Source organism: Coregonus lavaretus (genome assembly GCF_964263955.1).
Source record: "Coregonus lavaretus genome assembly, chromosome: 12".
In the NCBI taxonomy this organism is placed as follows: domain Eukaryota; kingdom Metazoa; phylum Chordata; class Actinopteri; order Salmoniformes; family Salmonidae; genus Coregonus; species Coregonus lavaretus.
The window spans coordinates 35455177-35471546 of NC_139999.1; the positions used below are offsets into that span (position 1 = coordinate 35455177).

At 38.6% G+C, this 16370-nt stretch overlaps 1 protein-coding gene across 5 annotated transcripts in view; it reads left to right on the plus strand.

Annotated features, from left to right (window-relative positions):
• The window catches only part of LOC311138263 (RNA-binding motif, single-stranded-interacting protein 2-like), a 51182-nt gene extending 37991 nt beyond the window's left edge, over positions 1–13191 (plus strand). For 4 of the 5 annotated variants that reach the window (XM_084172940.1, XM_084172941.1, XM_084172943.1 and 1 more), the window contains exons 5-14: positions 3930–4087; positions 8547–8626; positions 9053–9162; positions 9392–9435; positions 9751–9844; positions 10043–10090; positions 10390–10500; positions 10724–10804; positions 11257–11344; positions 12232–13191. In XM_084172940.1, the coding sequence (XP_084029066.1) occupies positions 3930–4087; positions 8547–8626; positions 9053–9162; positions 9392–9435; positions 9751–9844; positions 10043–10090; positions 10390–10500; positions 10724–10804; positions 11257–11337 (807 nt within the window). In that variant the 3' untranslated portion in view covers positions 11338–11344; positions 12232–13191. The remainder of the gene's footprint in view (positions 1–3929; positions 4088–8546; positions 8627–9052; positions 9163–9391; positions 9436–9750; positions 9845–10042; positions 10091–10389; positions 10501–10723; positions 10805–11256; positions 11345–12231) is intronic. The other variant, XM_084172942.1, reaches the window with a different exon arrangement.
• Positions 13192–16370: the final 3179 nt, after the last annotated feature.

Genomic DNA, 16370 nt, shown 5'->3' on the forward strand with positions numbered 1-16370 from the left:
CAGCCTGGCTCGACCAGGACCTGCACTGTAAAACATTTATTGTAAAATGTACAGTAACTTACTGGCAGCAATTGGCCAGTAAGTTACTGTAATTTATTTTACAGTACAGCTACTCTAATCCTTTTTATGGTAGCAAAAAATTGACCGTAATCTAATTTACAGTACCAAGTCAGTTACTGTAATCTAATTTACAGTACCGATTACAATTACAGAATATTACTGTAATTACCCAGTGACATATTACCCAGTGTTCTTTGTAAGTTTTTATTTTTACATTTACATTTTGGTCATTTAGCGGGTGCTCTTGTCCTTAGCAACTTACAGTTAGTGCATTCAACCAAGGTTGATAAGAAAAACACATCACAGTCATAGCAGGTAAAAAGCTTCTGTAACCGTTACTGAACATTTTGTAGTTATGGTCTTAAATGTTTTTTTAATTACAACAAGATATCTTATGATATCTCTCTGACTATCTCTGGGTAGTGCCAAAATATTACTGCGATGTGTCACCAGGGGAGAGAGAGAAAGAGAGAGCGTGAGAGGGAAAGGGGGAGAAATAGAGAGAGAGAGAGAGAGAGAGCGATGAAGAGATTCAATTTCATTTGTGGTTGGGTGTGGTCCCGACATTATTTGAGTATCTGCGTCAGAGGAGCCTTTTTAAGAAATGTTGGCCCCGCATGCAGAACAGGATTAGATGGACGAGTTGAGTTAAAAACAAAGGGTCAAACAAAGCCTTGTTCTATTTTTTTCTGATCCTTATCACAGAAGGTTGCCTCAGTCAGTCATATCTATGCGACTGCTCACAGTGCCACTGAGTTGCATAACAAGGAAGTGTCTCCTTAACCACCCATGTGGTTTAAATCCCAGAAATGGACATTTCCATCATGGCATGTTGAATCCTGGTTAAGGAGCTACATCTTGTGGGAGGCCAGGCTAATCAGAGTGACAATGAGACATGTTTCAGGCTGCTTTTGTATTCCCAGACAAAGAAAAAAACTACATTCCAATATGTTTAACATCACTTAAAATGCATTTAAAATGAATGTAGACACATTTGCGTCTTTGCTAAAATGCATGTAATGCCTTAAAATGTATTCCAGTGATGCATGTACATACATTTGCATTGTTGCTCAAATGCATGTAATGCCTTAAAATGTATTCCAGTGATGCATGTACATGCATTTGCATTGTTGCCCTTAAAATGTGTACGGAGGGAACTGTCAAAATGCTGAATTTTAGCACTTTAGCAAGCCTCTGCGTAAAAACAGATTTCAAATCAAATCAAATCAAATTGTATTTGTCACATGCGCCGAATACAACAGGTGTAGACCTTACAGTGAAATGCTTACTTACAAGCCCTTAACCAACAATGCAGTTTTAAGGAAAATAAGTGTTAAGTAAAGAATAGATAAGTAAAAAAGAAAACATTAAAATAAATAACAAATAATTAAAGAGCAGCAGTAAAATAACAGTAGCAAGGCTATATACAGGGGGTACCGGTACTGAGTCAATGTGCGGTAGGCACAGGTTAGTCGAGGTAATTGAGGTAATATGTACATGTAGGTAGAGTTAAAGTGACTGTGCATAGATAATAAACAGAGAGTGGCAGTAGCGTAAAAGAGGGAGTGTGGGACCAATGCAAATAGTCTGGGTAGCCATTTGATTAGCTGTTCAGGTGTCTTATGGCTTGGGGGTAGAAGCTGTTAAGAAGCCTTTTGGACCTAGACTTGGTGCTCCGGTACCGCTTGCCGTGCGGTAGCAGAGAGAACAATCTATGACTAGGGTGGCTGGAGTCTTTGACAATTTTTAGGGCCTTCCTCTGACACCGCCTGGTATAGAGGTCCTGGATGGCAGGAAGCTTGGCCCCAGTGATGTACTGGGCTGTACGCACTACCCTCTGTAGTGCCTTGCGGTCGGAGGCCGAGCAGTTGCCATACCAGGCAGTGATGCAACCAGTCAGGATGCTCTCGATGGTGCAGCTGTAGAACATTTTGAGGATCTGAGGACCCATGCCAAATCTTTTCAGTCTCCTGAGGGGCAATAGGCTTTGTCGTGCCCTCTTCACGACTGTCTTGAAAATATTATTGGATTTATTGAATTCTCCATGTGGTCTATATTAAAGGGTGCATCATTTAATAAAACAGGCTTTTAAAAATCAATATTGGTGCAAAGTGTCATTGTAGGGACAGTCATCATTTTGTTAAAATATGAATTGGCCAACTTTTTATATTTGCCAAATTTTCTCATTTTTACAAATACGTTTAAATGCATGTTATAATAGATTTTAGTTTTCAAAACATTTCCAAATACATTTCCAAATAATTACTAAATATACCATAATTACATGTGAAAATATGTTCTCATTATTTCATTATAATAATTACATTTTCCGATGCATTTAACACTGTATATTGTGAAATACATTTTAGATACATTTATATATACATTTTCTATACATTACGTAAAATATGTTGGAATGTATTTAAAATGTATTAAATAAAAATACATTATTTGGCCAATTTTAAATATTTCTAAAAAAATATATTTCAAATGTATTTTTTCCCTGTATGGTTTGACATGCTTCGGTACCATAAATCCACCCAGGAATTCCTTATTGTCAGATCAAAAGAGTGACTTCGTCACCTAGCTCAACTCCTGCTCTACTCCCTGTGCAAACTGAGTTTACGTCCCAAATAGCACCCTATTCCCTATATAGTGCCAGGGCCCTGGTCAAAAGTAGTGCACTATATAGCGAATAGGGTGCCATTTGGGATGCAAATTGAAGCTCCAGTAGGCAGCTAGCTACCTGTGTCCTACCACTCTCCTGTCTGACTTGGTCTCAAGCTGACTCTTTGCTAATGGTTCAACAGAGATAAGTGTGGAATTACAGGTCTGTTGCTGGAACCTATAGTTTGGAGGGAGATGGAGTGAACAGTGGGATGTAGTGTAGTCATACGGTTTGGTGTCACTGGTGCGGGTGGCGTTTTTGACTGGTGATGACGACGTGCACGTGGAACTGGAATTTAGACTTGACTTGACTGAAATGCTAGCTTTAAACACTAGATCTAAACAATAGAGCCCATATCCTCTCTATTACTCCCTGCCTGGGGCATTAACCTGGTAACCTGGTATTCACTATCACATTTCATAACAAGTTGTTCTTCCCTTGTGGTCTCTCAAATGTTGCATAAAAACGTTTTGTGAGAGAGAAAGAGACTGTGGGATAGACTGTATCAGGAGAAAGAGAGAGACTAGTGAATGAGATGGAGAAAAAAGGGAGGACTCCCATGGGAGGAAGTTCAATCCGTGATGGAAGCACAACTCCTATGAACAAACACACTCCTCTTCCCCATCATCCAATCCTCCCCCTTTGCCTTTCCTTCCTCCTGAGTGCTCCATCCCTTTCTCCTCTCCCCTATGTTTGTTGAAGCTCCCTCTTCGCCTCCCTCTGTTTGGCCCAGCCCCTACTTGCCTGGTTGCCAAGCTCCTGTTGCTGTGCGAACTCTTAACTTCACGCCTGGTTTCCTGCCTGTTTCTACACAGTCACACAAGGTTTCACTTTTGAGCCCTGGAATCAGAATTGTCTCGCATTCCTCTTTTATTCATTCTTCTGCTTTGGGCTCTTTTTCAGTCATTCCACATTTCCACATACTTTTCCTCCATTATAACACATACACTTTTTAGCAGTTGTATGTGTTTTTAAGAGGTGAAAAGTGCTCTTGTACTCTCAAAAGCACTCACATACAACCCACATTCAGTCAAAAAACCATTGACAATGCATACTGTATGAACTTGTTATATCGTATATCTTTCATAACCATTACATCACAAAAATGTCAAATAGATTTTAAACAGTGAATGTAAACCCTCTTTGTTTGAGATTACACTGTGAGTCTGATTGACCCTGTATGTGTGTTTCTCTTATACAGCAACAGGAGCAGGACCCCACCAACCTGTACATATCCAACCTACCTGTGTCCATGGACGAACAGGAGCTGGAGAGCATGCTCAAGTCCTTCGGCCAGGTCATCTCCACACGCATCCTACGCGACGCCAACGGGACCAGCCGTGGCGTGGGCTTCGCCAGGTACTTTATAGCAATAGCATGCTACACACTACTGGCCCGATTCCGATTTAGGAAATTATGCCTTTCTTACTCATGCCTTTCCTACTCACTTCTTAGTTGTTGGTATTCAGACTTACCTTATGAAGGTGCGTAACGGGCTTTGCAGGCGTGGTTCCCTTGCGCATGCTGAATAAATGTAATTCAACCGCTGAAAACCCTCCCACTTGCTGGCCAACAGATTTTCTCATGCAATTTTCATTCAGTTGTGTTTTCAGTATATTTATCTTAAGCCATCCCTTTAAATACGGTGTACCTTTTAGTTAGAATTTTGTTGACAGACTCAGTAGAATATATCGAGAGAAGGGGTTCAGAATATTAGGGATTAATGAAAGAAAAATATATGCATATTCGACTCCGTTTCAGCACCATTTGGTAGATTAAAAGATACTTGGATCTTGTAGATTATTTAGGGTTAGGAAAGGATTTATGAATCATTAAAAAAACGGTTGGAGAGCCTTTACCCACGAAAAAAAACAGTGGTTTGATTCATTCTGAAAATTACCACATTCAGTTATTTAACCGATGGTAATGTTGGAAGATTAGTGTATATATAATTATAATAGGGAGAATAGTGTACAATAGTAGGCTATACCCTCTTCTATTGCCTGCACTAACCATTGAACTGTGCGATGACACAGCCAAGTATTGTGCCATGCGTCTGGTTCAAACCGTTATGGCTTGGTCTGCGCTCCACTGTATAATGATTTAATTAGCTTAAATCTATTTTTTTTTATATTATCAACTGTTACTAATGATAATCCGCAACAACCACATGGCCGTGACTGCGTTTACAGAGGAAGCAAATGAAGGTAAATGAAACAATGTAATGAAATGGAAAGATAATGTAGGCTATACCAACTGAAGGGAACTAACAGTAAATTGGCAGTTGAATGTGTTGTCATGAAGCCTACTGGCGGTCAATACTGATAGTGTCTAATATTTAACATGATAGAAATAGGAAACAGAGAAAGTCAAGGTAGCTTATAATTAAGACCTTTGAGAGTGCCCATCCCTTCATGTTAAAAGGCCGTACAATTTAAATTCTGCATAATGACACAGCATTTCATAAACTTTACTGTGGGAAAGTTGATATGCTTCAGTTTAGAAGGCTGCAGGTCCTGACAGAGATCATTGCAGAGCGGTCTTCATTTTTCATGCTGCGGGTGGGAGCGGGCGGTCAGACAGACTGTCACGCAGATTATTTGAAAACGGTTGTCTTTCTGCTTTGTATGCGTTAGCCTAGGCCTACCTATTGTATTAAAAGTAAATTTTTGTCGCATTATTCACACTCAGAATTCACTGCTTCAACTTCAGTAGCCTACCTTTCCTCTCCTAGTTGGGCATGTGAGATCAAGTGCGTCTAGTATACAGTATGTGTGGTCTCATTGAAATAAAGTATGTTGCCTATGCATGGGCGGAGAATCACTGGCAGTTATCTTTACAAGGAAATGTACTTCCTAAATATGATTAGGCTATAGTTTACTACATTACCTAGAAATAAATATTGATCATCCTTATTTGTCTCCGTCTGAAAATCGTCCCACTCCTAAAAGGTAGGTTATAAAAATAACTCAAGAGAAAGTACAAGTTTCTCCAACTCTGATCTCTTCAAACTACGCTTAGCATATTGGCTGATATAGCCCAGTAATACCGATAGGTTAATATAAGGGCCATGTGAGAATCTCTGGTAATTTAACCTCAGCTATTTGGGCGGGTGCGGTATGAAAAGCTGCGGGTGCGGGCGAGAGCAGGGTGAAGAAATCAGTTCTGTGCAGACCTTTACTTCAGTTTGCTGCCATATGACTGGTTTCACATTTGTCTCAAGCTATTATAAGGTCAAATATATCTAAAACAAGTGTAATTTATATTTACAATTCCCTTATCCAAACGGATTACTCATTTACCTAGCTCTTATCAATAGCTCATATCAAGTTGTAAATTACAGTGCATGGAGAATGGTGTAGAAGTAGATGCTTTTTCCACTTGGAAGCAGTAGGTTCGCTAGACCTTGTTCATGGTTTCCTGGCCCATTAGGGAATTAAGTCAAGGTCAGAATATGACGTATTTGTAGACACACCTCCGCCACACCTTCATATATTCAATATCCACCCAAAACGAATAGCAAGTGAATAGCACGCAACCCCTTTGTTATGGCAAGCCTAAATAAGTTCAGGAGTAATAATTTGATTAACAGGTCACATAATAAGTTGCATGGACTCACTCTGTGTGCGATAATAGTGTTTAACATGATTTTTGAATGACTACCTCATCTCTGTACTCCACACATACAATTATCTGTAAGGACCCTCAGTCAAGCAGTGAATTTCAAACACAGATTTAACCACAAAGACCAGGAAAGTGTTCCAATGCCTCGCAAAGGAGGGCACCTATTGGTAGATAGGTAAAAAAATATCCCTTTGAGCATGGTGAAGTCATTAATGACACTTTGGATGTAAATAAATACACCTAGTCACTACAAAGATACAGGTGTCCTTCCTAACTCAGTTGCCGGAGAGGAAGGAAACCGCTCGGGGAATTGAACATGAGGCCAATGGTGACTTTAAACAGATACAGACTGTGATAGGAGAAAACTCAGGATGGATCAACAACATTGTAGTTACTCCACAATACTAACCTAAATGACAGAGAGAAAAGAAGGAAGCCTGTACAGAATAAAAATATTCCAAAACATGCATCCTGTTTGCAATAAGCCACTAAGGTAAAACTGCAAAAGAAATGTGGCAAAGAAATGAACTTTCTGTCCTGAATCCAAAGCGCTATGTTTGAGGCAAATCCAACACAACACATCACTGAGTACCACTCTTCATATTTTTAAGCATGGTGGTGGCTGCATCACGTTATGGGTATGCTTGTCATCGGCAAGAACTAGGGAGTTTTTTTAGGATAAAAAGAAAGAGAATAGAGCTAAGCACAGGCACAATTGTAGAAAACCTGGTTCAGTCTACTTTCCAACAGACACTGGGAGACAAATTCACCTTTCAGCAGGACAATGACCTAAAACCCAAGGTCAAATATACACTGGATTTGAATGTTCCTGAGTGGCCTAGTTACCGTTACTTAAATTGGCTTAAAAATATACGGCTGTCTAGCAATGGTCAAAAAGCAACGTGACAGAGATTTTAAATTTGTTTTACGAATAATGTGCAAATATTGTACAATCCAGGTGTGCAAAGCTCTTAAAGACTTACCCAGAAAGACTCACAGCTGTAATCGCTGCCAAAGGTGATTCTAACATGTATTGACTCAGGGGGTTGAGTCAATACAAGATATATTAGTGTTTTATTTTTCATACATTTTTACAAATGTTAGAATTTTTGTGTAGATCGTTGACAAAAAATGTCAATTAAATACATTTTAATCCCTCTTTGTAACACAACAAAATGTGGAAAAAGTAGAGGGGTGCGCATACTTTCTGAAGGCACTGTACGCATAGAGAGAAAAGTGCATAAAAAGGAAAAAACGTTCCATTTACACACGCTTACCTCGTGTCGGAATTGGGCCCTACATGCTACACCAGCAGCAGCTTTAGCAACATGCTACATGCTACACCAATAGCTACATGCTACATGCTACACCAGTAGCTACAGCTACATGCTACATTAGGGTCGTTCCACGAAATGAGTGCCTGTTGATATTTTAAGTAGAAATTGTGCACAAATATAGCATTTTAAAAGCCTGTTCTCTTAAATGAAGTCCCCTTTTAGTATAGACCACATGGAATATTCTATAAATCAGATTATTTTATATGAAAAAAGACTTGCTATTGCTAATGACCCTCTGTGCATCCTCTGTGACTTCTAGGAAGATTTTAGCCCATTTAACCCCAACATCCCTCCAAGTGTTCACCATAATTGTAAAGCCCTAGTTATGTTGTTGCTTTGACAGTCATTTCTGAAGATTATTATTTATTTCACTTGATTAGTGATTCATTTTAAGGTAAAAAAAAAAAAACCTGTTCCCTCATTTTAAGGTCAACCCTGTTTTGTGAAATGAACTCTCGTTTTAATATGGTGAAACTATTCCTTTTAAAATAATTTATTCAAAAGAAACATTGAACATCTAATAGTCAAATCATAGTGTAAAGGCAGGTGAGCTGGTTCTGCTCTTTTTGGCAATTTTGTGGTGGAAAACCCTGTTACGGTCAACCCTGTTACTTTATTTGGCACTTAATAGGCACTTACTATAGTATATAAAAAAAAAAGGAACCTCTTGAGATGGCAGAATATTAAAATTAGGTGAAAAAAAAACACAACAATTGTCCAAGTTACACTACTCAAAAGGCACCTAATTGGTGGAATGATCCATTAGCAGCCATAGGTACATGCTATATCAGAGCAGCAACAGGGGTCACACCAGGGTCTCTCTGATTAATGGGCTTGCATGTTTGACTGTGTTTCAGGATGGAGTCCACAGAAAAGTGCGAAGCCATTATTCAACATTTTAATGGCAAATTTATTAAGACTCCACCGGGAGTTCCAGGTGAGCAGATCTCTCTACCTGTCTCATCTATGTGTTCTCCACCAAGCCCAGATGTTATGATACCACGTGATCCTCAGTCATTCACTTCAGATGGCAGATCGAGAGCCGTGTCCAGAAACAATCGCTATCCCCTACCCACTAAAAGCTTTTGGAGATCTGAGAGGATTGGACAGGCATAAGCAATATGGCAAAAACTTCCATCTGTCAGAGGGCAATGTGGAGATAACACCATATTGCTTAAACCTATTGAATCCTCTCAGATCTCCACAAGTATCTAGAGGTTAGGGGCTAGGGGTTTTGTCTGAACAGGGCCTTGGTCTCTGATCCCAGGCTCCTGGTTTCCCCCCTCAACTCTTCCAGTGGATTGTTATTCCTAGCCTCCTACAGAATTCACCCTCTGATTCCATCAGTTTCTCTCTCCCACAGTGCCCCCGGAACCATTATTGTGCAAGTTTGCAGACGGGGGACAGAAAAAGAGGCAGAACCAGGGAAAGTACCTTCAGAATGGCAGGCCCTGGGCAAGGGATGGAGAGACGGTGAGAGGCTTGATTTCACGGGTGGAGCCATTCATGAATTGCCTTTTTGGAATTAGAGACTGCATGTTGTTCTAAATAAGGTCATTGTTAAAGCAAGATAGAGCTGGAATCTGATCTCACAGAGATAGGGATTGTGTGGCTAACATAACTAAACATTCTATTTGTGCATATCTGTGATTATGTGACCTTTATGGCATTTTATTCTGAGTTCTTTGTGTTGTTTTCCCAGGGAGGGATGACTCTAGCATATGACCCAACAGCCTTACAGAATGGGTGAGTCCAGAGAGACAAAATCAGAAAGTCAGCCCACCAAAACAAACATCAGTCAGGAGTTCTGTCCCTGGTAAACCGAGACACCTGGTGGAGGCAGGAGGCATTACACCACTAGTTTATTTTATTGCACTCATCTATTTCAATGTAACGTTTTGTAGTTTTATCTGAAAAGTCAATCATTTGGTAAGACTTTATAATAACTTTCATGGACAAGACATTATAAATTATTATTATTTATGCTTATTCATTTTAGAGTAAATCATTTGTAAAGATTTTTCTGACATGCATACGTCTTGATGTGTGTATGTTCTGCAGGTTCTATTCGTCACCCTACAGTCTGACCCCAAACCGGATGATCGCCCAGACATCCCTCTCTCCCTACATGCATTCACCCATCTCATCTTACCAGGTCAGACACAGAACACACACCGCCATCACCAAACCGCCATTCACAAACACATGAAGGAGGAAATCTCTGTAGCCATTGGAGCTATGTCATTGTCATTGTTATTTGTAATTCCCATTCGGATTCAGATTTAATCTCCACTCATTCTCCCCTGTGTGTTTGTGTGTAAAGATCCTGTGTTTTCCTCCTCTCTCTCTCCAGCTACATAGTCCCTCCTGGATGCACCAGTCGTACCTCATGCAGCCTGCAGTGAGTATTAAATAGTATTATCTACCTCTGCTGCTAAAGCTTCCTCTTACTATTCCCTCCACATCTGGTTAGCTTGCAGTTCTGCTCATCTATCTCTCTCTCTCTTCTTCTCTTTGTCATTCTGTCTCTATTTATATTCCTCTCTCTCTTTCTCTTCCCCTCTCTCCCTCTCTATCTCTATTTCTTGGCTTCCTGTCCTTCTCTTTTCTCTCTCCCTCCCTCTTAATCTGTCTTCCTCTCTCCACTTATCTCTGTCTCCACTCACCCTCTTTCTCTCCCTCCCTTTCCCTCTCTCCCAGGGCACAGTCCTGACTCCAACCATGGACCATGCCATGTCTATCCAGCCCACCTCCATGATGGGCCCCATGACTCAGCAGCTCAGCCACCTATCCCTGGGCAGCACAGGCACGGTTAGTACCCTACCGATACCCACTCCATCTCCCCCTCCACTTCCTTCAACAACCCACATATACTCACTCTACCCCCTCTGCTTTGGTCCCTTAGTCTCAGTTGAAAGTGAAAAGAAAAGCAGTTGCCTATGTCTCAGTTGCATGATGTTGTGAGGCCTGTTGACGTTGGATCTCTACACAGTAATAATGACTGATGGTTTCTTCTCTTCTCGTCCTGTCACAGTATATGCCTGCCAACACAACTATGCAGGGGACATACATCCCCCAGTACCAACCAGTGCCTCCCTCCAGTGTCCCTGTAGAGGTATGACCCGAACCAACACCATAAGCATTAACTATACAGAACTAATTCAAGGGATACTTCAGGATTTTGGCAATGAAGCCCTTTATTTACTTTATCTACTTCCCCAGTGTCAGATGAACTTGTGGATACCATTTGTATGTCTCTGCGTGCAGTTAGCGTTAGAGAAATTGCCTAGAGTTAGCACAATGACTGGAAGTCTATGGTAACCGATAGCATGCTAGTAGATATCATAGACTTCCTGTCATTGCGCTAACGCTAGTTAGCAGTGGCTCGCGAAACTACCTCTAACTTCCTTCATACTGGATGCAGAGACATAAAAATCCTGAAGTATCCCTTCAAGGGGATGACAAAGAGGTGTTTCTTTTACAAAAAACAAACAATTCCTTAAGCAGAGTTTTCAACTCAGGGACCTATTGCTACTGTTCCACTCCATTTCCTTCCTTTACTTGAAGGAGAACGGAGGACAACAGCAACAGGTTGCTATGGAGACACCTGCAGAACACACAAACTACTCCTACCAGCACACCAAGTGAAGCTAAGGTAGGATTATGTCAAACATCAGCTCTCCTGTGCCCTCCTTAAGGCATGGAAGACACTTTTAATTAAGTTTTAAGCTGCAACACCTCTCTGTGCATATACATTTAAGTCATTTAGCAGACGCTCTTATCCAGAGTGACTTACATCAGCAATTAGGGTTAAGATTTTTCACCTAGTCGGCTCAGGGATTAGAACCAGCGACCTTTCGGTTACTGGCACTACGCTCTTACCCACTAAGCTACCTGCCGCCCTATATACAGAGGGGTCCGAAATTATTGATACTCTTGATAAAGATGAGCAATAATCACTGTGTCAAATAAATAAGTCCAATACTGAGCTACATTGTATGCTCAAAAAATGGGGAAATTTATATTTTATACTAATACAATTTATCAGAGAAAGAGATTTTGTTTACTACTTTACTACTTTCTCAAAAGGTAGGGGTAAAAATGATTGACACCTCTAAAGATTCTTAGAAATAAAGTAGTCAAAAGTTTGATCCCATTTTCCTTTCATACAATATAGCTCAGTATTTGAATTATTTACTTTATACAGTCATTATTGATCAAGGGTGTTAATCATTTCGGACCCCACTGTATTTGCTACCTTAGTTTCAGTGTACATTACTACTTATATCCAGCTCCATGTCAGAACATTGCATGCAGGAGCCAATTTGTTAGTTCACTAAAAAAAAAAAGCATGTCAGATATTGACCACCATCAAGAAAAACATTTATTTCTGAGTTAATTTATTGATCAGTATTCTGGAAATATACTGATTTACACAGATAAATTATGATATGGAAAGTATGTAGACTTAGGAAATATTGTATGTTACATCTATTATGTAAAAGGTGTAGTGTGACAGAGGTATGTGTGTGTGTGTTGCAGCTCGTGGTCAGGAGGCCATCTTGTTGACTGAACCACAGAGGGTTGCTTCTCAATAAGAGGATAACAGAGCTCTACACATCAACACCAAGCACCGGACTTGAACACCGTTGACAAAAGGAACACGTGTGTGCTTTGAAAAAGAAGTTGACACGCTTATTTTGTCTGGACATTTCCTCTCTCTTCTTCAAGAGTCAATCAACCAAAGGTGGGAGCCTTCTGCAATGGAAACTTTGATCTCTTTTGATAACTGAAAAAAAGAAACAAGAAAGTTGAACAAAGAAACAAATTAGGAAAGGGGGAAAAGACACAGAACGTTATTTTTGTCCACGTAATATAACAAATTCTTATTTTTTTAAAAGCATTCTGGAGTTTCAGAGTGATACAAGGAAAATAATTACAACACAATGTGTCTTTTTTATTTTTGGGTAAAATATGCTAACTTTAATTTTAACATTTTTATGTCTGTTTTTTGAAATTCTGTTCACAGCAGTTTGACAATATTTTGTACATAAAAATAATAATAATACACATTTAGTTTGTTTAATGTTTCTGGTGTAGGATACTTTTAAGTACGGAAAATGCAAAACAAACCGTTTAAAGCTACTTCTCCCTAAAACTAATCCAGTAAGGCTAAGTTCAGTTAACTCACTGGCAGATGGTAACATTAATTATTTATAGATTATTTAAAATCAAGTCAAACTTAAACCTTATAAAGCATTCACTTATAAACACTCAGAATGTGTTATGAGCAGAGGACAATCATGATCATTCTTATTTATATGTACATCATAGTTCTATTTTTAGATATTTAGTAATTTTCAAACATGTCAATTGCTTTTATGTACATTTTATTTAATGAAATTCTTTATTTAACAAATCTGGTAAATGCCAAACACTGGCAATAAACATGATACCACTTAGAAAATAATTCATACTTGTTAAATAGGAGCTACATTATTCAAAAAGAAATTTTTTTTTTTTTTTTTTTTAGGGTGTCATGTAATATGACACATCCAAATGTAACCTTCTGTCTCTAAAAACTTGAGACAAAATGAATTGTTACAATATTATTTTCAACATTTAGTAAATTAATTACTATTACTATACTATACAATAACAAGGTCCTCCCTCTACCTTCAAAGGTAAAGTAAGACAGTGCATAAAATGCAAACTCTTTTGACATTATTACCTACAGTACATTTATTCAATGAAATTATTATTGGATTCATAGATAATATAATAAATATTATACAAAATAGTTGACCTGGTTTGTGCTAGGGTCCATGTCACACCAGTGTCCATAAGAAGTGGTTTTAAGCGGTTTTGTTCTGGTAGCTGTTCAGATGTCTATAGGGAATTTCACCTTTTGTACAAAGTAGACAAACAAATAATTGGACATGCCTTAGTTTTGAAATATGTATACAAAATAGTGCAAAATAGCTAAAACAAATAAATTAAAAAGCAAAGCAATGAGGGGAGAAGTAGGACTAAGAAGAGTCCTTAAGAGTCCTTTATTGTTGAGAAAGGGAGCTGCAAGTCTTTCTCAATGCTGCTGTTGTCTCCTGAGTTTTAATTCCTGACTGTCAATGAATTTGATTACATTTTTTTGTAGAAAGAAGTAAAGTATGTTTTCTCTCTTTTGGGCTTTCACTTGAACCCTTCTGAGCTGTCATGCCTTTTGTTGTCATTGATGTTGTAAAACGTTGTTTTGATTTATTTTATTTTCAAAGTAATTTAGATTTTAGCAGTAGGGAAAAAGTTTAGATTTTAGCTTTTTTCTTTTATAAGAGATTCATAGGAATTTTTTATTGTGTTGTTGAGTTTGTGCATTTGCACATGGTCCATGCAAACTAAGAGATGATTTTATGTTTCTTCATGTTCATTTCCGTTCCAGAGCACTGTGTTGTTCACTCTGATATTGTTTTTCAGGCCTGTGTGAAATAGGCTTCAACTAAAACACGTCCACGTCTATCCTAGAGACACTCAATGAAACTCTATGACAACCTTGCCCACCAGCCCAGATCAATCCAGTGGAGATGTACATCTAGTCTAGTGTAAACTCATTCCGTTGTATCTGTCAGAGAAAATGAGGATGTTATCCAGAAAACACCTAACATAATATGAAAGTGCCGGTTAAAACTGTTCCATAACAAACTGTTCCACAGAAGTTAACTAAACCTTGGATGAATTGTTTCTTGTTTCAACAAAGACAAAAATGCATAAACTTGGCGGATTTCGTTAGGAATTCAGACCAAAGTGTTTCTAAGCCTTAACTGTAACCAGGCAGATCAGCCCTATTTAAGAAGGGGGAAGCCTCTTTCTCCTCATTGAAGGCTATTCTGTTTCAGTTATGGTTGAGGGTATGGTCAAGAAAATATCATACTGATGCCATCAATATCAGATGTTGCCATAATATTATAAAGGACTGAGTTTAACCATGCCTTGTTAAAACCTAGTGTTACCCTAGTAAACATCCCCCCATCACACTGGATCTTGGGTTTTTGTCATTTTTCAGTATTAATTACATCATATATACTGTTTCTTCTTCCTTGTCTATCTCTATACCTCGCTCTTCACCCTACAAAACGTTGTTAATGATTTATTTATGTCTGCAACACCAAAGATGATGAAGCCATCCACCTGTCAGCAAAGCTGTCTGTCAGAGTATCAGTCTTGGAGAACATGCCTTTCTCACCCATATTGGCATACATAGCTAAAGTAATGCTATAGTAACATCTTCGCAAAGTGGCAGTTCCCTGGTAAGTGGTGAACAAGCAATATGTTTCCTTTAGGTTCTGAATAAATGTATTGTTGAATAGAGATCCATAGATATGTGCTTCATTTATCGACATATGCTTGTTTCGGTTTGGGACATCCAGATGAAGACCAGTATATGGTACTGTAATTTTAATACAGAGAACAGAGCAATGGGTCTACTTTGGTTTTTTAGTGTTGATGATGAGAGCTCAGCATTTATCTATCTTTCTGTAAATATTAGGACTATTTTCTGCTCTTTTTTTGGTTGAGCTCATGTCAAGACCATTGTTTGTTCCTGTTTCCACTTCTGTTGATGTGAGTGTTTTGTTGATGTCTTGTGAGCTGTCCAGATAATACAAAAGCGATTACTTACATGTTTTCAGATCCAGTGCACCTCATGAAGGAAAATGTCATGGTTTTATTTTCTGTTGTAATAAACTGATAGTCCATGTATCAGCCATCACTTTAAATATGAAAAAATGTGGTTTTGAAATTATGAAATGTTACACTTCAGTCTTGTTCATTGAATCAGTTTTTCAGATTTGACAACTTGCTTATTGCAGTTTTATGGGGGGAGCAAATAATGATATGACACTCAATTCCTTGTGAGCATGTAGTACTAGTCAGGTAATCCATTGTGTTATGATGAATTGTGTTAAAGTGATCCAAAATCTATTATTTGTCAGTTGTCTTCAGACCTCAAAAGCGGTATAATGTCCATCTGTTCTGTAGATCGAAATTTCGATTTTGGAGTAAACTCTCACTTTAAGTTACAACTAACTACAATTACCTGTAAATCATTGTCTGAGAGAGCACATTTGAGGCTATTGTATGTTTCCTTGGTGCGTACCTTTGACAGGTATCTTATAATACCAAGGAATACGAGCAAAAACAAGATGTGCAACAAAGGTTTCACTTGCACTTATTTTCAATCCATGTTTATGTAAAGTAAAACCCTAATACCTTGTATTCTCCTGTCCTCGCTTGTTGTCCAGATCATATGGCTTATTTCATAGTTTCTAAATGTTTTGCTGCTAAAATGGGATGTCCGAGCAGTGGATAGATGGGAGCCACAGTGGATGTTTAAAAAGGTCTTACTTTAACCTAGAAATCAATAGTAGATCAGATTCAAGTATAGTTAACATTAACAAATTATAAAACTACATTTGAGATACATTTTGTGAAAGTTGTACTCTTTGAGTCGTTTTGTAATCTCTTGGGTAAATCGCCAAAAATCGGACATTTTCAACATACAACTGTCTCATCTCTCTCACTGCTTGTAAACATTTTCCTTATTTATATAAGAACTCATTTTGTACAGTTTATTAGAGGAGAGAGGTTTTGATATTTGGTTAGTTTGCCAGTTAGCTGGCTAGCCACTT